The sequence below is a fragment of the Mus musculus genome, chromosome 4 (genome assembly GCF_000001635.26).
Source record: "Mus musculus strain C57BL/6J chromosome 4, GRCm38.p6 C57BL/6J".
In the NCBI taxonomy this organism is placed as follows: Eukaryota; Metazoa; Chordata; class Mammalia; order Rodentia; family Muridae; genus Mus; species Mus musculus.
The window spans coordinates 130,200,018-130,223,905 of NC_000070.6; the positions used below are offsets into that span (position 1 = coordinate 130,200,018).

The 23,888-nt window shown below is 48.7% G+C and overlaps 1 protein-coding gene across 8 annotated transcripts; it reads right to left on the minus strand.

The window, feature by feature from the left end:
- Positions 1-9,005: 9,005 nt before the first annotated feature.
- Positions 9,006-22,411, minus strand: Ldc1 (leucine decarboxylase 1). 8 transcript variants are annotated; one of them, XM_006503193.4, is made up of 11 exons: positions 22,147-22,411; positions 21,599-21,774; positions 20,294-20,467; positions 19,100-19,272; positions 18,251-18,385; positions 16,547-16,712; positions 15,295-15,442; positions 11,324-11,424; positions 10,457-10,565; positions 9,813-9,876; positions 9,013-9,382 (listed from the first exon to the last, which is right to left on the minus strand). In XM_006503193.4, the coding sequence occupies exons 2-11, from the start codon at positions 21,734-21,736 to the stop codon at positions 9,181-9,183; spliced, it is 1,410 nt and encodes a 469-aa protein (XP_006503256.1). In that variant the 5' UTR covers positions 21,737-21,774; positions 22,147-22,411; the 3' UTR covers positions 9,013-9,180. The 8 variants fall into 8 exon arrangements, with proteins under 8 accessions (XP_006503263.1, XP_006503256.1, NP_001030044.1 ...); XM_006503195.4 differs by having other exon boundaries at positions 9,094-9,399; positions 22,147-22,410; XM_006503197.3 differs by having other exon boundaries at positions 9,295-9,382; positions 10,348-10,565; positions 22,147-22,410.
- Between the last annotated feature and the right edge of the window lie 1,477 nt (positions 22,412-23,888).

Below are 23,888 nucleotides of genomic sequence, written 5' to 3' on the forward strand. Positions count from 1 at the left end.
TGTCCTTGACCCAGAACTGTGGAGGCCACCCAATATTGTCCCCTCTCGTTCTCTCATCTTGACCTCTCCTTAGAAACTGGTTCTTGTAGGGTGTAGGGCCCTCCAAACTTGTTGAAGCAGAGCCTTGATTTCCACCCACCCAACCCCCATTCCCCACCCTAGCCATGAAAGGGCAGCCCTGGCCCTAAACCTTGAAGTCCGATTTTGTTGTTGTTGTTGTTGTTTTGTTTTGTTTTTCGAGATAGGGTTTCTCTTGTATAGCCCTGGCTGTCCTGGAACTCACTTTGTAGACCAGGCTGGCCTCGAACTCAGAAATCCGCCTGCCTCTGCCTTTGCTGGGATTAAAGGCTTGCACCACCATGCCCGGCTTGAAGTCCGATTTTACTTCCTCTTATACCCATCTGTCGGGCTGCCTGGCGGTGTTACTGCTGCTCAGAGGAGGCCGATTGCAGTCCGTGACGGGGTCTCCAGGCATCTTTCTCTATCGTTCTCCAAGGAAGCAGAAGGGATGAATTTCGAGGATCTCTGGTCTAGCCTGAACGAAAGGTTCCAAGGGGCTCTGGTCTGGCATGAAAGCCTGTGCAAGTAGCCTGGGTCTCTCCCGCTACTGCTACCATCCAGCAGCGCCAGTGCCAGAGGCAGCAGTGGTGGAAGGTGGCGAGTAGCATGCAGTCCGGAACCACAGCAGGAGCTGTGAGGCAAGCCAGAGGCAGGAAGTACGATGGACAGCGAGAAAGGCGAGAAGTAGCACCCGGCCCAGGGAGCGCCAGCAGTGGCGGTCAGGAGCACTGAGCCCAGCTTGCAGGCAGATCCAAGGTCCAGCAATGAAGGCTTCAGAATGCTTCCGGAGAGAAAACTGATCCAGTGTGTCACAGCTCAGTAAAACAGATACTCTCCGATGACTCTTGGTGAAATAACTCGTGCACTTTATTCCATGTAGATGGGGACATGATAAACATTTTGGGAGGAGGGTGTGAACCGGGAGTAAATGCTTCCCAATAGCTCAGTCTGAGATACTAGGGATGCTCTATTTGCATGGGGAAGGACTTCAGGTGTTGTCCCTGTGGGACTGGTTGTCATGGCCCTCTCCATGGGGGGTCATGGTTACCTGTTCTGAACAAGTAGAACTTGGCAGGGAGCTGGCTCCATGCCTGCCTGTCTCAATTCTGAGATTCCCCAGGATTTGAGCCTGCTTGATCTGACTAGTTCTTCTGTCTGATGGCACAGCCCTCTGGCCCTACACCCATCCCTCCTCCTCCTCCTCCTCCTCCTCCTCCTCCTCCTCCTCCTCCTCCTCCTCTTCCTCCTCCTCTTCCTCCTCCTCCTCTTCCTCCTCCTCCTCTCCCTCCTCCTCCTCATTTTAAAGATTAGTTTACATATTTTTATGTGTACAAGTGCTCTGTTTTCATGCACACCAGAAGAGGGCATCAGATCCCGTTACAGATGGCTGTGAGCCACCATGTGGTTGCTGAGAATTGAACTCCTCTAGAAGAGCAGCCACTGCAGCACTCCCCATCCCTTTTCTAACAGCTGACAGAGATCCTCCTTGCTGCCTCTGCATTCACTCCTGCACTCTGCCTTCACCTGCTCAAATTAACATTAAGATCCTTGATGGGGCAGCTTGGACCCTTTCCCTGCCTCATCTTAACTTCCTGTCCCCACCTGGCTGCTAACATGGGTCTTCAGGCCTTCCTTGGAGTTCATCATCCTGACCTTTGGACTCAATGTTTGCCGTGTAGTGTCCTCTTGGGTGCACCCCACCCCTTGTCTTGGCTCTGAGTGGTCACCTGCCCCTGTGCCATCCACTGCTGCTCACTTCCTCCTATTTCTCTTTCATTTTTTTTGCAGGACTTATGATCGCACATCCCTTTGTGAGTTTGCTTATGGTCTGTCTGCCTTTTCTTGACTGAAAAGCTTTCCCTCTCATATTGAACATGAGTTTTTCAGATCTAGAACAGCACCAAGGGATAGATGAATGGGTGGGTGAATGGGTGGGTGGATGGATGGAAGGATGGATAGATAGATACATGATGGGTGGATGACTGATGTCTGATGGATGGGTAGATAGATGGATAATAGATAACATAAGAGGATGGATGGATAGGTACTAAATTGCTAGGTGAATGAATGAATGAACAGGTGGATGAATCATAAGTGGATGGATGGTTAATGATGAATGGATGGACGGTGGGTGATGGATGCCCAGTAGGAAGATGGATGAATGGATGAGAGAAGAATAAATGATAGACGAATGAAGGATGGATGATGATGATGGATGGGTGGATGGATAATGAATGAATGGATGGATGGATGGATGGATGGATGGATGGATGGATGATGGATAGATGATGGGTGGGTGGATGATGGGTGGATGGATAGATGGATGAGTGATGGGTAGATGATGGTGGATGAATGGATGATGGGTGGATGATGGGTGGATGAATGGATGATGGATAGATGATGGATGGATGTATGGATGAATGGAGGGATGGAGGATGAAGAAAGATGGGTAGATGATGGATGGATGGATGGATGGATGATGGATAGATGATGGATAGATGGATGGATGGATGGATGGATGGATGGATGGAAGGAGGATGGGTGGATGATGGGTAGATGATGGATCGATAATGGATGGAAGGATGGATGGATGATGGGTAAATGATGGGTAGATGGATGGATGATGTATAGAAGATGGGTGGATGATGGGTGGATGGATGGATGATGGATAGATGAGGATGGATGGATGGATGGATGATGATGGGTGGAAGATGATGCATGGTGGATAGATGATGGATGGGTGGAAGGATAGATGATGGATGGATGATGGGTAGAAGGATGGATGATGGTTAGATAAATGGATGATGAGTGGGTGATGGGTAGATGATGGATGGATGATGGATGATGGATGGGTTGATGGATGGTAGATAGATGATGGGTAGATAGATGGATGGATGGACAGATAGATGATGGGTGGATGATGGGTGGAAGGATAGATGGATGGATGGATGGATGGATGATGGGTTGATGATGGATGGATGGATGATGGGTGGATGATGGGTGGATGGATAGATGATGAACGGATGATGGGTAGATGGATGGATGATGGGTTTGGAAGATGAGTGGATGATGGGTAGATGGATGGATGATGGATAGATGATGGATGGATGATGGGTGGGTGATGGGTAGATGATGGATGGATGGATGATGGATAGATGATGGGTGGATGAAGGGTGGATGGATGGATGATGGGTGGATGAAGGGTGGATGGATGGATGATGGGTGTATGATGGATGGGTAGATGGATGGATGGATGATGGGTGGATGGATGATGGGTGGATGATGGGTAGATGATGGATGGATGGATGATGGATGGATCGATGGATGGTAGATAGATGATGGGTAGATGAGTGGATGGATTGATGATGGATAGATGATGGATCAATTGATAATTGGTTGATGATGGATGGATGGATTGATGGGTGAATGATGGGTAGATGGATGGATTATGGATGGATGATGGATGGATGGATGATGTGTGGGTGGATGGATGATGGATGGATGATGGTTAGATAATGGATGGATGACTGATGGATGGATCGATGGATGGTAGATAGATGATGGGTAGATGGATGGATGGATGGATGGATGGATGATGGATAGATGATGGGTGGAGGATGGGTAGATGATGGATGGGTGGATGATGGATGGATCGATGGATGGTAGATAGATGATGGATAGATGGATGGATGGATGGATGGATGGATGATGGATAGATGATGGGTGGATGATGGGTGGATGGATAGATGATGGATGGATGATTTGTAGATGATGGTTGGAAGGATGGATGATGGGTAATGATAGTTGGATGATGTGTGGATGGATGGATGGATGATGGATTGATGGATGATGGGTGTATGATGGATGGATGGATTGATAAATGAGTGAATGATGGGTGGTTGGATGGATGATGGTTAGATGATGGGTGGATGATGGGTGGATGGATGGATGATGGATAGATGATGGATGAATGATGGGTAGATGATGGGTGGATAGATGGATGATAAATAGATGATGGATTGAAGGATGGATGGATGATGGGTGGATGGATGATGGGTAGATGCTGGGTGGATGGATAGATGATGGGATGGATGGATGATGGGTGGATGAATGGTGGATGAATGGTGGATGGATGGATGATGGATAGATGATGGGTGGATGGATGAATGGTGGATGAATGGTGGATGGATGGATGATGGATAGATGATGGGTGGATGGATGGATGATGGATGAATGATGGGCAGATGATGGTGGATGGATGGATGATGGATGGATGGTACATAGATGATGGGTAGATGGATGGATGGATGGATGATGGATGGGTGGATGGATGATGGATAGATGATGGATGGATGATGGGTAGATGATGGGTGGATGGATGGATGATGGATAAATCATGGATGGATGGATGGATGATGGATAGATGATGGGTGGATGGATGGATGATGGATAGATGGATGGGTAGATGAATGATGGGTGGATGCTGGATGGATGGATCAATGGGTGAATGATGGGTGGATGGATGGATGATGGATGGATGATGGGTGGATGATGGTTGGATGGATACATGATGGATGGATGATGGGTAGATGATGCGTGGACGGATGGATGGGTGGAGGATGGGTGGATGATGGGTGGATGATGGATGTATGATGGGTGGATGGATAAATGGATGATGGATAGATAAAGGGTGGGTGGATGGATGGATGGATGGATAGATGGATGATGAGTGATGGATAGATGATGGGTGGATGGATAGATGGATGATGGATGGATGATGTGTGGATGGATAGATGAAGGGTGGATGGATGGATGATGGATGGATGGATGGATGATGAGTGATGGATAGATGATGGGTGGATGGATGGATGGTGGATGGATGATGGATAGATAATGGGTGGATGGATGATGGATGGATGATGGGTAGATTGTGGTTGGATGGATGGATGATGGGTGGATGATGGGTTGATGGATGGATCAATGGATCGATGGATGTTGGGTGGATGATGGATGGATGGATCGATGGGTTAATGATGGGTGGATGAATGGATGATGGATAGATGATGGGCGGATGATGGGTAGATGATGGGTGGATAGATGGATGATAAATAGATGATGGATGGATGGATGGATGGATGGATGGATGGATGATGGGTGGATGATGGGCGGATGGTCGAAGATGGATGGATTATGGGTATATAATGGGTGGATAGATGGATGATAAATAGATGATAAATGGATGAATGAATGTTGGGTGGATGATGGGTGGATGATGGATGGATGATCGATCTATGATTGGTAGATGGATCGATTGATGATGGATGGATGGATGATGAATGATGGATAGATGATGGGTGGATGAATGGATGATGGGAGGATGTATTGATGGATGGATGGATGGATGATGAATAGATGATGGGTGGATGATGGGTGGATGGATAGAGGATGAATGGATGATGGTTAGATAATGGGTGGATGATGGATGGATGATAGGTAGATGGTGGGTGGATTGATGGATGATAGGTGGATGTATTGATGATGGATAGATGAATGGATGATGGATAAATGATGGATAGATAATGGGTGGGTGGATGGATGGATGATGGATAGATAATGGGTGGATGGATGGATGGATGCATGATGGATGGATGCATGATGGGTGAATGATGGGTGGATGGATAGATGATGGATAGATGATGGGTGGATGGATGGATGGATGATGGATGGATGGATGATGGATAGATGATGGGTGGATGGATGGATGGATGGATGGATGGATAATGGGTGGATGGGTGGATGGATCGATGGATAGTAGATAGATCATGGGTGAATGAGTGGATGGATGTATGATGGATAGATGGATGGATTGATGGATGATGGGTGGATAATGAGTGGATGATAGATGGATGATGGGTGGATAGATAGATGATGGATGGATGATGGGTGGATGAAGGCTGTATGATGGCTGGACGGCTGGTTGATGGATAGATGATTGATGGATGGATGGATGGATGGATGGATGGATGGATTTTGATGGATGATGGGTAGATGCTGGGTAGATTGGTGAATGATGTATGGGTGGTAGATAAATGATGGGTAGATGGATGGATGGATGGATGGATGGATGGATGGATGGGTGATGGGTGGGTGGGTGGATGGATGGATGGATGGATGATGGGTGGGTGGGTGGATGGATGGATGGATAATGGGTGAATGAATGGATGGATGGATGGATGGATGGATAGTAGATAGACGATGGGTGATTGAGTGGATGGATGTATGATGGATGGGTGGATGGATCTAGGAACGATGATGGGTGGATGATTGTGGGATGGATAGATGACGGATGGATGATGGGTAGATGATGGGTGGATGGATGATCGATAGATGATGGGTGGATGGATGGATGGATGGATGGATGATGAATCGATTGCTGATGGGTGGATGATGGATGGATGAATCGATGGGTGAATGATGGGTGTATGGATGGGTGATGGATGGATGATGGGTAGATGATGGGTGAATGATGCGTGGATGGATGATGGGTGGATGATGGATGGATGATGGATGGATGACGGGTAGATGATGGGTGGATGGATGGACAATCGATAAGTGATGGGTGGATGATGGGTGGATGGATAGATGGTGGATGGATGATGGGTAGATGATGAATGGATAGATGGATTATAAATAGATGATGGATGGATGATGGGTGGAGGATGGGTGGAGGATGAGTGGATGATGGTTGGATGGATAGATGATGGATGGTTGATGGGTAGATGATGGGTGGATGGATAGATAATGGATGGATGGTAAATAGATTATGGACAGATGGATGGATGGATCGATCGATGGTGGATGGGTGGATGGGTGGATGGATGGATGGAAGATGGGTGGATGAATGGTGTATGGATGGATGATGGATAGATGATGGGTGGGTGGATGGATGATGGATGGATGGTAGATAGATGATGGGTGGATGGATGGATGGATGGATGGATGGATGGATGATGGATAGATGATGGGTGGATGGATGGATGATGGATGAATGGATGTGTGGATGGATGATGGGTGGACGCTGGATGGATGGATCAATGGGTGAATGATGGGTGGATGGATGATGGATGGATTATGGTTGGATGATGGGTAGATGATGGATGGGTGGGTGGATGGATAAATGGATGGATGGATGGATGGATGGATGGATGATGGATGGATGATTGATCTATGATTGGTGGATGGATCGATGAATGATGGATAGATGAAGTATGGATGGATGGATGATGGATGGATGGATGATGAATGATGGATATATGATGGGTGGATGAGTGGATGATGGGAGGATGTATTGATGGATGGATGGATAGATGATGGATAGAAGATGGGTGGATGGATAGATGATGAATGGATGATGGTTAGATAATGGGTGGATGGATGGATGATGGATGGATGTATTGATGATGGATAGATGATGGATGAATGATGGATAAATGATGGATAGATAATGGGTGGGTGGATGGATGGATGGATGGATGATGGATAGATAATGGGTGGATGGATGGATGGATGGATGAATGATGGATGGATGCATGATGGGTGAATGATGGGTGGATGGATAGATGATGGATAGATGATGGGTGGATGGATGGATGGATGATGGATGGATGGATGATGGATAATGATGGGTAGATGATTGATGGATGGATGGATGGATGGATGGATGGATGGATGGATAATGGGTGGATGGCTCGATGGATAGTAGATAGATGATGGGTGAATGAGTGGATGTATGTATGATGGATAGATGGATGGATTGATGGATGATAGGTGGATAATAGGTGGATGATGGATGGATGATGGGTAGATGATGGGTGGATGGATGGATGATGGGTGGGTGGATGGATGGATGGATGGGTGATGGGTAGATGATGGGTGGATGGATGGATGATGGGTGGGTGGATGGATGGATGGATGATGGATGGGTGATGGGTAGATGATGGGTGAGTGGATGGATAATGGGTGGATGATGGCTGGATGATGGCTGGATGGCTGGTTGATGGATAGATAATGGGTGGATGGATGGATGATGGGTAGATGCTGGGTGGATTGATGGATGATGGATGGGTGGTAGATAAATGATGGGTAGATGGATGGATGGATGGATGGATGGATGGATGGATGGATGAATGGATGGATAATGGGTGAATGAATGGATGGATGGATCGATGGATCAATGGATAGTAGATAGACGATGGGTGATTGAGTGGATGGATGGATGATGGATGGGTTGGTGGATGGATGGATGGATCTAGGAACGATGATGGGTGGATGATTGTTGGATGGATAGATGATGGATGGATGATGGGTAGATGATGGGTGGATGGATGATGGATGGATGATGGGTAGATGGTGGTTGGATGGATGGATGATGAGTGGATGGATTGATGATGGATAGATGATGGATGATGGGTAGATGATGGGTGGGTGGATAGATGATGGGTGGATGGATGGATGGATGGATCAATGGATAGTAGATAGATGATGGGTGGATGAGTGAATGGATGGATGATGGATTTGTGGATGGATGGATGGATGGATGATGGATAGATGTTGGGTGGATTGATGGATGATGGGTTTATGATGGGTGGATGAATGATTTATGGGTGATGGCTGCCTAGATGAAGGATTGATGATGGATGGATGAAGGTAATGATGAATGATTGACAGATGGCTAAGTGATGGATTTATGATAGATGGATGGGTGGATGTAGCTAGATGAATGATGGATGATGGATGGCTGGATAATGGTTGGGTGGTGGATGAATGGATGGATAATGGATGGATGATGGATGGAGGGATGGATGATGGTTGGATGAATGATGGATGGCTGATGGATGGATGTGGATGGAGGGATGGAGGGATGATGGGTGATGGTTGGATGATGGATAGATGGATGGATGGATGAATATAGATAAATATTCATAGTCATAGATAACTACACCCACAGAACAAGCAGAACACACCAGTTCTTGCATCTAAGTACAGTTTTTTTTTCCGCCAAAGCCCAATATACCTGTATTTTGAAACCCCTTTGATAGATAGATATTAATATTTCCACTCCTAAGTTGCAAGCTGTGGAGAGGCCAAATGAGCACCACACTGTCTTGAAGACTGAGCCTTTCCCACATTCATGGGTGGAGTCAGCAGCCCACACCTTCCACTGGATGTCTCATGGTGGGGGATTCTCTTCCGTTCAAGGATGCTCAGACGGTAGAGCTGGGCTGTGACACAACTGGACAGGTCTTGAAAGCCTTGGCAGAGACTGTGCATCCCAGAAAGCTTCGTCAGGCAAAGTTTAGAAAGCACACAGGAGTTAGTGGCTTTCCCCCTGGGGTCACTCCCCACCTCACTTCATCCTGAAGCACTCCTAGGTACCCTTTTGTTAGTATCCTTCCCCAGGGGACCCAGTCTTTTTTGAGATTAAGGTGACTAGCTCATGTGTCAGCACAAATCTGGCCTTCCTTGTCTCACCCATTCTCCATGGGGGTCCTATAGTCTAGGAGATCGAGAGCCAGAAGGGATGCCAAGCTACCCAGTACAGTCATCTGGTACTTCAAGCTTACTTTAAAAAGAAAACTCTTTTCAACGTATAAAAGGGTCTCATCAGTGCAGAAGAGGCCAGGCCTCATTTCCCCCAAGGACCAACCCCATAGGCCTCTCACAGTAAGCTTTCCCCAGTGGGCATATCATACTGGGTGTCTGACTCCTCTTCATTCTGGCCATGTCCTGGCCTAAGGTACTGTCTCCAGTAGGCTCCTGTGGAAAAATTGCTACAGTTCAAGGGGTTCATAGGGCTCCCCCCACACACACACCTCCTCTGGTGATGAATCCTGATCTGGGCAGAGCAGGGTCCCCAGGGCAGGGGCTCATCTGAAGGACAATCCTGAGAACTCGGGGTGGGGGGACAGGGACAAGGGGGACGGCTATTACAAACCGCCAGAGACTGTAAGGTTTGGGCTATGGCACCAAGGGCTAGATGGGTCCATAGGCTGATTGATTCTACCCCCACCGAGGCATCCACTCCTTAGCTGGTACAGCTGCCCTGGAACCTCTGACATACCTGAGGAGAGGCAAGACCCAGTCAATCATCAAGAGACCCATGGCAAACGTGTTCCCTAGGCTCGAGCCTCCCAAGCTCAGCTACCAGCTCCCATTGCCAGGCCCAAGGCTGGAGAAAGCCTCCTCACCCCCGCCATGGCTGCCCTCCATACCCTTCCCCCTGGACACCTGAGTTGGGGGCTCATGGCATCATAGACAGTTGCGATCGGGAAGCCATTGAAGGTGGAACTCATGGAGCTACTGTAGGCACCCATGTCAGGGAAAATCAGCCAGTCACCTACATCCAGCTCTGGCAACTGAACCTCTGTCGAAAAAAGCCGGTCATAGGCATCGCAGGTGGGGCCATAAAGCGTGCAGGGGAAGAGTGGGGGCTCCGAGGGGAACTCCTGCAGGGAGAGGAGGAGGTGGGGTCAGAGAAGGAAGAGGCGGGGCTCCGAGGGGAACACCTGCATGGAGGAGGTGGGGTCAGAGAAGGAAGGGTCTCTCCACATTGTTAGGATGTTATACATGGCCCTGGGGGACATGTGGCCATCCGCCAGCAAGGACATTACTCAGCTATTGGGAACAGTGACAGAGTGGCTGTTCTGTGCCAGTGTTTCGGACATACACATAGGCCCTGCTGTCCCGGAGCTTGCAGCCCACAAGCACATCACACATGCATGCTGGGGACCCGAAGATCAGGTCTCAGAGGCCACTGTACATTGGGGTCACCTGGGGAGTTTTAATGATGTACCGATGCTAGGTTCAACTGAAGATTTACATCTGTTTCTGTGTATGAGGGCATGGCCGGGCAGTGGAGACTTTGACAGTTTCGCAGGTGACTCTGATTTGGGGGCCTTGGGAACCCACTACTCCCCAAGTCTTCTGTATCTCCAACATCCCAGAGCTCTAGAAGTACACACAGCCACAGCACATACAGAGATGCACATAGAAGCACCCAGAGCTGATAGGACCCATGCAACCCCCACAGATGTGTGTGCTGGCACAGGCATGAATCATCAGGTGTGCCCTAGGAAACACATCCATATGTGTACATGGAGAGCCCTGCATCAGTGCCTAGCATGACAACCTTCAGAGCATGGGTGACCTGAGACCCTGGCTCTTGGGACAGAGGCTGGTCACAAGACACAAAAGGCCCCCTTACCTTCACCACTATGGGTATCCTGGGGACAGGGTCCCTGAGGAAGAGTCGGAAGACTCCATAATGGCCCTCATTAAGGTAGTATGCCAGCTTCCTGTGGCCTCCTGGGAACAAGGAGTGAACAGATGAGCTGCGCTTTGCCAGGTTTCCCTAATGAGTCCTTTCTCCCTTGAGAGAGGTCCAGGCTCGCTGCCCAGTACTACAGAACTCCTGCCTTGTTCTAAGGGTCATCACCAAGTCCTCTCCTGCCATAACGTGTGCCAGCCCCCAGACCCTCTGCTTCCCACATGGGACACTGAGCAGCAATAACCGGTGTGGCATGATCTGTTTTAAGCTCTCCACGTGAGGAGTGCATTTACTGTGTACCGTGACCCCTGCAGTACAGTTGGAGAAACTGAGTCTTGCCAGAAGTCCGTGGGAGTAGGCAATGGGCTAGGATTATCCCTGAGCACCTACTATGTGAGGCAGGACAAGAGTGAGTACCTATTGTGTGCAGCAGGACTGGAACTCTGGTGTTTATTTGCTGTCTCACTTCAGGCCATGCTAGTGTGTCCATTTCCTTTCTTTCAGGAATTGCCATGTTAACCGCATTTCCTCTTTCCTTCTTTCCTTCCTCCCTCTCTAATTCACATGGTCTTGGTGGAGACTGAAGGCAAGGCCTTGCTTTTGCTAGGCAAGTGTTCTACCACTGAACTATATCTGCAGATCTTGACCTTTGAGAGAGGCTCTTATCATGTAGCCCAGGATGGCACTGAAGTTTGTGGTCTCCTTGCCTCAGTCTCCTGAGTCCTGGGATTGCGGGCATGTGCCACCACACCCTGTTTTATTTTGTGTTCCTGTTTCTTTGTTTGAGACAGAGTCTCATAACCCACACTGGCCTATGTAACTCCACATCCTGAGTGCTGGCATTACAGGTGGGGACCAGCATATCTGGTCTCTTTGATATTCTTAACACTCTGGCATCTGGGCTCAGGAGATCCAAAGGAGTTTGACCTTCCCAGGCTAGCTAATTCCTAGAGACAGTAATTGTCTGCATAGATGGCCTCCCTCGTGGACAGCCACCAGAGCAGAGCCTAAGCAGCCAAATGCTTCCCTTTAAAAAAAAATTTTTTTTAGATTTATTTATTTCATTTGTATGGATGTTTTGCGAGCACGTGGGTCTGTACACCACATTCATGCAGTGCTCACGGAGGCCAGAAGGCAGCGCTGGAACTGAAGTTACAGCTGGTTGTGAACCACCCTATGGGTTCTAAGAATTGAACACAGGTCCTCTGCAGAAGTAGCAAAGCTCTCTAAACTGCTAAGTCATCTTCCCAAACCTGCTGATTCATTTCTTGAACTATCCGTGTTCCAGCCACTTTCCTGGTGTTTGTCACCCGAGGATCAGAGACCACAGCCATCCTTACATTTGTGAGCCTGCTGAAATTACCCAAACTAGCCAGAACTAAGCCTGTCTCGCATGCCCAGCCTGGCCATTCCCTCCCTTGTAAATCATAATGGAAATGGAGTGTGTAATCCCAGCACTTAGGAAGCTGGGGTCAGAGGGCTGCCACAAGTTCCAGGCCAGGCTGGACTACAAAGTAAGAACCTGCCTAATAATAATAATAATAATAATAATAATAATAATAATAATAATGATGATGATGATGATGATGATGATGATGATGTTAATAGTAACAGTAGAGTATAGTTCAGTTGGTAGAGAATTTTTCTAGAATACACAAAGCCCCGGGTTTGATCCCAGCGCCACATACATACATTCAGTCATGGTGGTGCACACTTAGAACTAGGAAAGATGAGGCAGGAGGATCAGAAGTTTAAGGTCATTCTTAGTTACAGGGCTGTTGTGAGCACAATGGTCCTTGTGCCCATAGACCACTAGGAAAACCAGGAATGTTAACCATTCATTGAGGTGTGTCTCCTCAATGGTGGAAATAAAATACCTGCCTTCCACCCAGAAAGCTGCCTGTGGATATTGTTCCTGACCTAGTGACCTCCTGCTATCTGTAGAGGCAGACCTCACACAAATCCCTCAGAATGTCTATCCCAGAATCTCTCCCCCTAGAACTTTATCTTTAGCTCTCACCTTTAGGGGAGATGTCATGTGTACTTTGTGGCCTGCTGACCTCTATGCTATCTCGGACAGAGATTCCACTAGATCCTAGATCTTCAAGCTGTAGAACCCACCCTCACGGTCACACATACTTTGTAAAGGAGTTTTTACGAGGTCGCACCTTGAGCTTTATTGTGCACCTGGACTTGGAGTGGTTGTTGCCTGGAAACCTTTTTCCAAATGTGATTGTGTTCATATGTGCCAATAAACCATCTAGGATCAGACTCCCTGAAGTTTGATCCAGGTTGAGGTCAACCTGAACTGAGTTTTCATTCTCACCTCTCCCTTCACTGCCTGCCTATGTCTGCAGAGGCCTCCTCATGTGGCCAGGGCCCAGGTCAGTCTAGACTACATGGGACCTGTTTTCACAAGCAAACATCCCAGTGAAGACACTGGCCTTCTTTTCTTTCTCCATCCACTACGAGCGGATGAGGCACTCAGCGACTCCTGTCTCTGGGAAACTGTCACATTTTATCTGAAACATGTCTCTATGTGAGTATGTCTTGCCACAGCTAATTAGAACAAGTCCTTAGGACAATTCCTGGGTGTGCTGAGAAACTGTGGCAGCACCACCAACTGCGGATGGCCCCCTCCCTCTGAACACTGCCTCTTCTGGTGTGACTTAGATAAGCATGTGGCTGCTTTCTCCTCCCATCCCTCGAGCTCTTGTTACAAAACCTCCAGACACAACCTCCACCAGCCTGCTCTTCACAGCCGTCTTAGTTTGCCTTCACAATGCTCCCGAACTTGCATTCGGGATTTCAGTCGGATTCTCTTAACATCTAGACAGTCGGATGCCACTTGAATGCTGACTCCGAATACAGACTTTCTCTCTGATAGTTTCCTTTCTCCTCCCTCTCTCTCTAACCCCAGCCCCAGTGGTACCTGGATTGATTCTGAGTTGAGTTAATCATGATGTCAGGGGTGAAGGGCAGCTCTGCTGGAGTCAGAAGGACCTGGACTAGCTGCATTGCTAATGAGCCGTATTACCTTGGATGAGTCACTGCCCTCTCTGAGTCTCCATGTACTACACGTGTTCAGTGAGGGTTACCCCAAGCTGTCTCACAAGATGGGTGAGCAGGCCTGAGGTAAAATATGTATTTCAGGTGTCATTGATTTCTGCATATTGACAGCTCTTGCTTTCGTGGGCAAAACAATCTCCCAAATCCTTGAAATTATCTGGGGCGGAATGACTGAAGACAAGTGTGCTACACCCATTATCCTCCAATGAGACACACCATCAGAAGAGAAGGGGAGGGGATCAGAGTGATTGACAGATATTTGCACGCCAATATCACTCCATCCAGAAGATCAAAGAGCGCTAACCCAGTGGACGTAGACCTGGGAATATTCTCGATTTTGCCATGAAAATATTTCTGGGTCATTCTCTGGGAACATGGCCACCCTACCTTTCTCCTACATGCAGAGACAAAATAACCAAAGAACTCTCCTGGGAGACACAGTGATGAGTGTCAACAGCTACTGTCACCAGAGGATGTCAGCCTCCGGGATGCATCCCATCACAGCAGTCAATCCTGTGCTATCCTTTGTGGGAACTTGTATAGTCTGGGACTTCGCCTGCTGCACTCATGGGTCTGCTCCTGATTGACTGGGTTTAGACATTGGGTGTCTAGGATCTCGTAGGCTGTACCCTGCAACTGCTCCCTCAGTGCAGGGTAGACTTACCTTTGTCTCCGCCCTTCACCTCCCCTTCTTGGCAACAATAAACAGTGAATAGACAGGATCAATCCCATGCCTCACTCTGATCTCACTTCCTATAAGTAGGCACCTAGGGTATATCCCAAACCCACTATCCAACCACTCCCTGTGTCCTGGGGACACCTAGACAGTGGCTACACACCTGGATCTAGGGAAGACTTCTTGACTATGATATTCACAGCAGCTGTGCACACGGACCCCGCATAGAAGCGGCCAGGCTCTGCAATGACCTCGATACCGGTCTCCTCCGGAAAGTACTGGGCCAGGGCAGTGTTGATCACTCTCGCCACCTGTGGTGACAGATCCTGTCTCTACTGTATCCTGAGTCTAAGCTACTGACATGACTCTCCTCCCTTCCCTGTGTCCCTACCATAGCCATGTGGAAAGAAGAAACAGGTAGAAGTGAGACTGGGAGAGTCCAAAGTGCACGGCCAGTGCATAGGCTCTGGCACCCTTAGGAATGTGACATTGTGAATAACTGTCACATGGTCAGCAGAGACAGAAGGTTTGCTGAAGCTAAGGGGTCATGATTTCCTACCAGGCATAGCCAGGGCCATCGGCTAAGGTGTCTAAAGGAGGACACGGGGGTGCTGGAGAGATCGCTCAGTGGTGTAAAGAAGGGGGTGAGAAGAAGAGGGGTGGGGATGGGAGGGAGACACGAGGGGAGGAGGAGGAGGAAGAAGAAGAAAAAAGAAGGAGGGGAAAGATAAGGAAGAAGAAAAAAGAGGGAGGGGAAGGATGAGAAAGAAGAAATGAGGAACAAGAGGAGGAAGAGGAGGAGGAAGAGGAAATGGAAGAGAAGGAAGAGGAAGAAGAGAAAGAGGAGGAAGAAGAGAAGGAAGAGGAAGAGGAGGAGGAAGAGGAAGAAAAGAAGGAAGAGGAAGAAGAGAAAGAGGAGGAAGAAGAGAAGGAAGAGGAAGAGGAGGAGGAAGAGGAAGAAGAGAAAGAGGAGGAAGAAGAGAAGGAAGAGGAAGAGGAGGAGGAAGAGGAAGAAAAGAAGGAAGAGGAAGAAGAGAAAGAGGAGGAAGAAGAGAAGGAAGAGGAGGAGGAAGAGGAAGAAAAGACGGAAGAGGAAGAAAAAGAGGAGGAAGAGAAGGAAGAGAAAGCCATTTTTAGACGTAGCTCCTGATTTTGTGTCAGAGCTGTGAGGTAACAGAAAGAAGGGCAGTAAGAAGCAGGCTCACCCATTCAGACACGCTCGAAGCCATGCATGTAGTCAGTAAAGACGTGTACCGAAGGCAAACCCACAAACAGACTCCCAGTTACACAAGGTTACTTCATACAAACACACACAAACACATGAGCGTGCACATGCACTTGACACCCCCACCCATTCCCACCCCAAGCAGTTACACCCAGACTGCTACTCTCATTCCTGGGGCCGTCCCTCTCACCTCCTCAAATTTGGCTTCAGAGCCCTTAACTCCTGGGAAGCCCCCTCCAAGATCCAGGAGGCTCATGTGGTGGCCAGCCTTGCAGCCCATCTCAAACACACGATGGCAGTCAGCGATGGCCTGTCTGTAGCTCTCAGGTGTGTGGCAGTCGGAACCCACGTGGAAGCTGAGCGTGGCCATTGGTGTGGAAGACACACAGGTAGAGACTGAAGTCAGTGTGAAGAGAGATGTACCAGGGAACACCCACCTAGGGGCTTTAAGACCTGGGCCAGTCAGTGCCAAGATCACCCTCAGAGAGACACACATCCCATGGTCACCCAATCAGAGCTCAGGACAGAGTGACATTTTTCTCCCAGCTGCTCACGCCCAATGCCTCTGTTGAAGGGGATCCTGTTCTCTTACCTAGAACTCATGTCATTAGAACCCCACAACCCACGGCCCTCCGAAGATAAACTGCGTGAGTAACCAGGTAGAGGGGATTAGAGGTTTTCTCATGAGATGCAAAACCTGGCTGGCCAGAAGGCTCAGAGCGTAAAGGCACTCGCTGCTAACCTCGACGACCTGAGTTCAATTCTTGAACCCCACATGATGAGAGATGAAAACTAATTCCTAAAAGTTGTCCATGGTATGTGCATACAAACAGACACACACACAGACATACACACACAGACACACACACAGACACAAACACACACACACACATTCAAAATAAATATAAAAAAGTAAAAAAGTTTAATTCAAACATTATTAATTTAAAAACATGTAAGGGGCCATAAAGCATATAACTAACTAATGCAATTTTTAAGATAGCACTTCATATAGCACAAGGTAGCTTCCAACATGTAATATAGTCAAAGATGACCTTGAACTTCTGACCCTTCACCCGCCACCTCTGGAGTGCTGAAGTGCTGGACTATGGGATGTGTACCATGGCTGGTTTTATCCAGTGCATACCAGACAAGCACTCTACCAACTGAGCTATGTGCCCATCCCTACCCCTTTTGGAGACCAGGTCTTCCGTTGTCCAGCCTGCTTTTGACGTCACTACTCTCCTGCCTCTGCCTCCCTGAGTCCTGGGATTCCAGCTGTGTGTCCCCACACCCAGCTCTCAGAAAGAATAAAATGAATGCATGTATCCAGGAGGAATGAAATGTAAACATTTCAGACCTAGAATGGATCTGTAACGGTGATTAGACCCTAAGGGACAAAAGGAGGTCAGCTACACCACTCCTGACTTCATTTAAAATTCCAGTCTTTGTCGTCATGGAGATTTTGTTTTAAAATCTTTTTAAAAAAGAATATATATATACTGTAGCTGTCTTCAGTACTCTAGAAGAGGGCATCAGATCCCATTACAGATGGTTGTGAGCCACCATGTGGTTGCTGGGATTTGAACTCAGGACCTCTGGAAGAGCAGTTAGTGCTCTTAACTGCTGAGCCATCTCTCCAGCCCCTAAAATGAATTCTTAATATGAGTGCTTATTTCTCCAGCCCCATTTTTTGATTTTTTTAAAAAAAAAATACTGTTTGAAAATGTCACATATCTGGAGTGTTACATTTCTTTGATATTGACTTCAATTTTGTCCCCAAGGCCTCACATCCTCTAGACTTAGAAAACACACAAAGCAGAGTTGTCCCTGAGAGTCCTTGGTTGCCTAGAGATAGAAATAAAAATGGAGATAGGGAAGGCCAGTGCTCACTTACGAGGCCCCCACCACAGCCAACCCCAGCTCTCTGGCAACCTGGAGCAGGTGTCCACATGCCTCCAGATGGGCTCCAAACTTGGTGTGCAGAGGGAAGGTGCTTTGACTGTCCAGGGTCTGTATCCGGAGAACCAGCCTGGAGGAGGAGAGAGGACAGCAGGGGTGCACAGGAACTCTGAGACCCTCCAACCTTCCCACCCATCCATGCCTAGTTCCTCCCAACTATTCAGCATAGAGAGCAAAGAGCAAGTACCTCCTGCTTACAGAATTCTGCCAAGCGAGTGCAAGCGGGATAGAATGGCATCGTTAAGACTTTCTAAGGAACAAGGGGTGTAGGCTGGGCAGTGGTGGTGCAGGCCTTTAATCGTAGTACTTAGGAGGCAGAGGTAGTGGATCTCTATAAGTTTGAGGCCATACTGGTCTACAGAGTGAGTTCCAGGAAAGCCAGGGCTACACAGAGAAACCCTGTTTAAAAAAACAAAAACAAAAACAAAACCCAAACAAACAAACAAAAGAATCAGCAATGTTATACAACATATGGCTTATGAATCTGAAATGTAAGCCTTGGTCTGACTCTGGTATAAGTACTTTTCCTATGTCATCCGGGATGTCAGACCTTCTCATGCTGGGCTCTGTCCTGTGTCTATGCAGAGACAAGGTCTTCTTGACACTGATGTGTTCCAGAGAAGGCATTGGCCCTTCTGACCGAACCTTTGTGCCTGCAATCCAACACTCACTCTTGTTGCCCAGAGGTTTTCTTGGGGCCCCCTTCTGCCTGGCTGCTGAGGATCAGGTCCCTCTGGCAGGGTCACCGGACCTACTGTTTCCAGTTGAACGTCTGCCATCTCACCTAGCCCTCGGGTGGTACCGGGCCAGCTTAATCAGTTCCTCCTCATTGTCGAAGGTCAGAAGCTGCACCCCACAGCGGGCTGCGAACTGGATGTGGGAGACGGCCTTGCAGGGGTTGGCGAAGATGATTCTGGAGGGGGCCACGCCCAAGCCCAGCACTTGTTCCAGCTCTCCCTGGCATGGGGAAAAAGCCAGAGTTGGGACTGCCCCCTGCTCCCACCTTTCCTGACTCTCTGGGGACAGGACCTTAGCCTGAACTAGTGGGAAATCTTCCAAGGAGCCCCTCGTGGAACCAAGCCCTTCACTGGGAGAGTATCAAGTCCCAGAGAAACTCCAGACAAGTCTCCCTCAGTACCTGAGGCTCTCCTGGGACCTCTCCTTCTGCCTCCTTCCCTAAACCTCTCCAAGTCAGGGCCTGGGCCTTGCTTCTCTCCCCATAGCGTCTGATTCCCATATACCTCAGCGATTTGGCTACACATGCTCCTGGTTCCCATGTGCCCTCTTGGTCCTCTTGACCTCTTCTCTTTCTCTTCTCTTCCTCTCTTCCTCCTCCTCCCCTTCCCTCCTCTCATGGCCTGGCCTATTCTGCAGGCCATGCTCAGACTGGACTCTTCCAGACACCCTGGCTGCTCTCTCCCTCCATATCTATAGTAAAACCCTTCTTCTCAACCCTTCCTACAAATGGTCATGTCCTCGATTTCACTAAGTGTTGGTCCCATTTTAAAGCGGGAGAAACTGAGGCTCAGAAGGGTGTTTGGCTATGCCAAGAAGGAACCTGCTCGCTAGTTCAGGCTGTTTGGTCTTGTCACATGGCTAAGTACAAGGCCGACTGTAGCAATCTGCTCATTTATTCATTAAAAAGCATCCGAAGGGACGGGCTGTAGCTCGGTTGGTATCTTGCTTGTGTAGCATGCACAAAGCCCTGGGTCCAATCAGCACTGAGAAACTGTGTCTGGGAGATCAGAAGTTCATCTTCGGCTACAGAGTGAATTCTAACCTAGCCTGGACTACGTTAGCCTCAGTCTTAGAACAAACGAAAACCAACAGCAGCAACAACAAAGTCTCAAGTCCTCAACACACCCGGTACCATCTTGGGGGCCAGAGTGCCCCCTTCCTGAACTCCTGACCATCGGCAATATTTCTCCAGAAAGTGACAGGCCGTGGAGAGGTGATTGGCAAGCTAGCACAGGCTCACCTGGCTGGCACAGTCAAAGCCGGTGCCCAGGGCAGCCAAGACGAGCAGCACCCAGGGGTTGCTGTTACACTTGACTGCATAGAAGGGCTGGACTCTGGGCAGGGCCTGGAGGAAGGTCCGATGGCGGCTGACCAGCACATCCAGGTCAGCCACCATGAAGGCATCTTGGCGGCCCTGTTAGGCAAGGACAAGAGAGGGAGATGGGGGATGGGTTAGGTCCTCAGGGCCTCTCCACTTTATGACGAAATCATTACTCTTCCTCTGACTTTCTTTTCCTTTCTTGGCAATTCACTTTGTTGTTTGTTTGTTTGTTTGTTTGTTTGTTTAGATGAGCTCTTACTATTATAGCCTAGGCTTCTGCTGTTGTCTCCTTGGTGCTGGAATTACAAGTGTATACCACCACATCTAACTTGTTTCTTCTTTTTTAGGGCCAGGGAAAACAGGCTCAAGGACACACAGCAAGAATATAACAAAGAGAAGATTTGATTTTCTTTTTTCATTTTTATCTTTCTCTTTCTTTCTTCCTTTCTTCCTTTCTTTCTTTCTTTCTTTCTTTCTTTCTTTCTTTCTTTCTTTCTTTCTTTCTTTCCTTCTTTCTTTCTTTCTTTCTTTCTTTCTTTCTTTCTTTCTTTCTTTCTTCCTTCCTTTCCCTTCCTTCCTTCCTTTCTTCCTTTCTTCCTTCTCTCTCTCTCTCTCTCTTTCATTCTTTTCTTTCTTTCTTTTTGTTGTTGTTGTTTTGTTTTGAGACAGGGTTTCTCTGTATAGCCCTGGCTGTCCTGGAGCTCACTTTGTAGACCAGGCTGGCCTCGAACTCAGAAATCCACCTGCCTCTGCCTCCCGAGTGCTGGGATTAAAGGTGTGCGCCACCACACCCGGCGTTGTTTTGTTTTGAGACAGGGTCTCTCTATGTAGCCCTAGCTGTCCTGGAACTTGCTATGTAGACCAGACTGACTTTGAATGTACAGAGATCCACCTGCCTCTGTCTCCTGAGTGCTGGGATTAAAGGAATGCAAGGAAATCGTGTGTGGCAAAGAAAGGATTAGAGCTTTGATCTTTTCACATCTTGAAACAGAGGTGCAGGAAGGCAGCCATCCGTACAGCAAAGCTGGAGGCAGATGACTTCAGCCCCAGATGATGGCTTGGTTGAGGGTGAAACCCTGAGTGTCAGGGAAGCAGAGCTACAAGAACAGCAGAACTCACCCAGCCCTGGGAAAGCCAGGTCTGATGGCCTCCCAATCTGAAACAGGAAACAGGCAGCAGTAATGACCAGTAATGGAAGAGGTGGGAATTACCCTCCCTCCTTACCGAGATGGACAACTCCTTGATCTTCTTCAAGACCAGCTGCCAGGCAGATGCCCCTGGCCCCAAGGTGATGGGCTCTGATGGCCTCAGGTGTTCTGCAACTCCCAGCAGATCCTTCTTGACCTCAGAGGGGGTGTTCATCCTTGAGACTCTAGTTGAGGTGTCTGTTGGGCACAGTCCTGGCACCATAGAAAGGACAGCTCTGTGGACCCAGTCTTTTCCTCCTGTCCCTCCCATAGCTAGGACAGCCAAGTCACTGAAGCCTGGGTCCCATTAAGTCCCATGAACTCCACCTAGTCCTACTGATCTTTTCAAGCTTTATAGTAGACCGCTGATAGCACGTGGCCTGAGCCACTGATGGCAGATGACAAGCAAGCCACAGCAACCATTCCCTCAGAAGAGAGTGTGTGACTCTCCTCCAGGCCCCTTCCCACACCCTCCCACTCAAGATGAGAAATGGAGATGCAATAGAATGGCAGAATCCAACTCTAGATCAGTCACAAGAGATTAGAAGTGAGACCTATGTCCAACACGGAAAGAAAGGGACTTGCCTCAGGTTGAGTAGTTGGTGGCACCTGGGGTTCCCTGGAACAGCCAGAGAACCCTCAGACTAAAGTGGGGTCCCCAGCAGCCACAGGGCTTCTTGTGGGCCTGTGTACTGGAGACTTTCCACAGAGATCTCTGGCCCAGCCGGGTACGAGGGTTCAGGCAAAGAGGAGAGAATGCAAGCAGAAAGGAGGAGTTGTCTCTGTTGCCTCCACTGCTGTAGCTGGCTCCACCTCTGTCTCCACCGTTGCTCTCTCAGTTACTCCAGTTAATCCCTTACTCAGTTACTCAGTTACTCAGTTACTCTGGCCCTAAATCGGATTAAAGAGATTAAAGGGGTGGAATTAAAGGAATGCACAGAAATCATGTCTGGCAAAGAAAGGATTAGAACTCTGGTATTTTTATGTCTTAAAACAGAGGTGCAGGAAGGCAGCCATCCATACAGCAAAGCTGGAGGCAGATGACTTCAGCCCCAGATGATGGCTTGGTTGAGGGTGAAACCCTGAGTGTCAGGGAAGCAGAGCTACAAGAACAGCAGAACTCACCCAGAAGAGGCCCTGGGAAAGCCAGGTCTGATGGCCTCCCAATCTGAAACAGAAAGCCTTCTTGGGTACCAGTAATGACCAGTAATAGAAGGGGTGGGAATTACCCTCCCTCTTTACCAAGATTGACAACTCTTGTTCAAGACCAGCTGCTGGGCCCCAAGGTGATGAGCTGGGCCAAGGAGAGGCTGACTAGCCAGTGAGGAGTGCAGGGGAGCTTCAGGTGATGCTTCGAGAGCAGACTTCTTCCCAAGCGGCAGTGTTACAGCTCTTATGACAGAAGCTCTCAGATGATGGAGTAGTTCTCACACCTTTATTCCTCCTAGATAGGGTTCTTATATACAGTTGTGGGGTGGGTCAGGGTCTGACAGCAGGTTCTTCTCATTGGCTTGGCCTGAGAGCTGCATGTGGGAGGGCTTGGTGCTGCTCCTACATGACTGATGGCCACAGACCTCTCCGAGGCAGAGGGGTGGGGGTAGGGGGTATGGGGGGAGGGGGGTGGCTATGAGAGGCTGTAGCTACGTGACAGGAGACAGGAGCCTAAGGGGTGTGGCCAAAAGTCTGCCTTTCCTTGCAGGCACAGTCACCTGCTGGGTCACCCGGGTTTTAAGCCTGAGCTCAACCAGGGACCAGGCTGCCTATCACAGCTCACCACCCCACAGCTTCTGGTCTATAGTAGGGACTGTGTTCATGACCCTTTTCCACATGACTCATCCTATGGCCATCATGACCTACTTTCTCTTTTTCAGAGAGCCCAGACGATGTTGCTATCTGGGTTTTAGGGCAATATTTTTGAGGAAATCCAGTCCCAACAAGATCTCAGGGTACAGGAAACCCACCTTCAGCCCCAACCTTCAGGCGGGATCACACCTTCCAAGGTGTGCACTGACAGGTGTTCAGGGTAGATGGGGATGCCTATGGAAAGCAAGCACTGGCTACCTTCAAAAGCAGGAGAGCCCAGAAACCCTTTCCCTTCTTCCCTAGAGATGTCCAAGTCACACTATAGAGCAGGTAAGCCTTGATGTAGAATTGAAACCCCCAAACTCTAGTATCAGGTGGCCCAGCTGGCTGAAGAGTGTGCTGGGATCTCATGGCAACTCTTGCTGTCTGATACCTACTTAAGTGGGATGGTAAACTTGTCCATGTCGCTCCAACTTGTCCCACCTACCTCTCCTAACCCTCTCTTTCCCTGAGAGCCTCTAAGG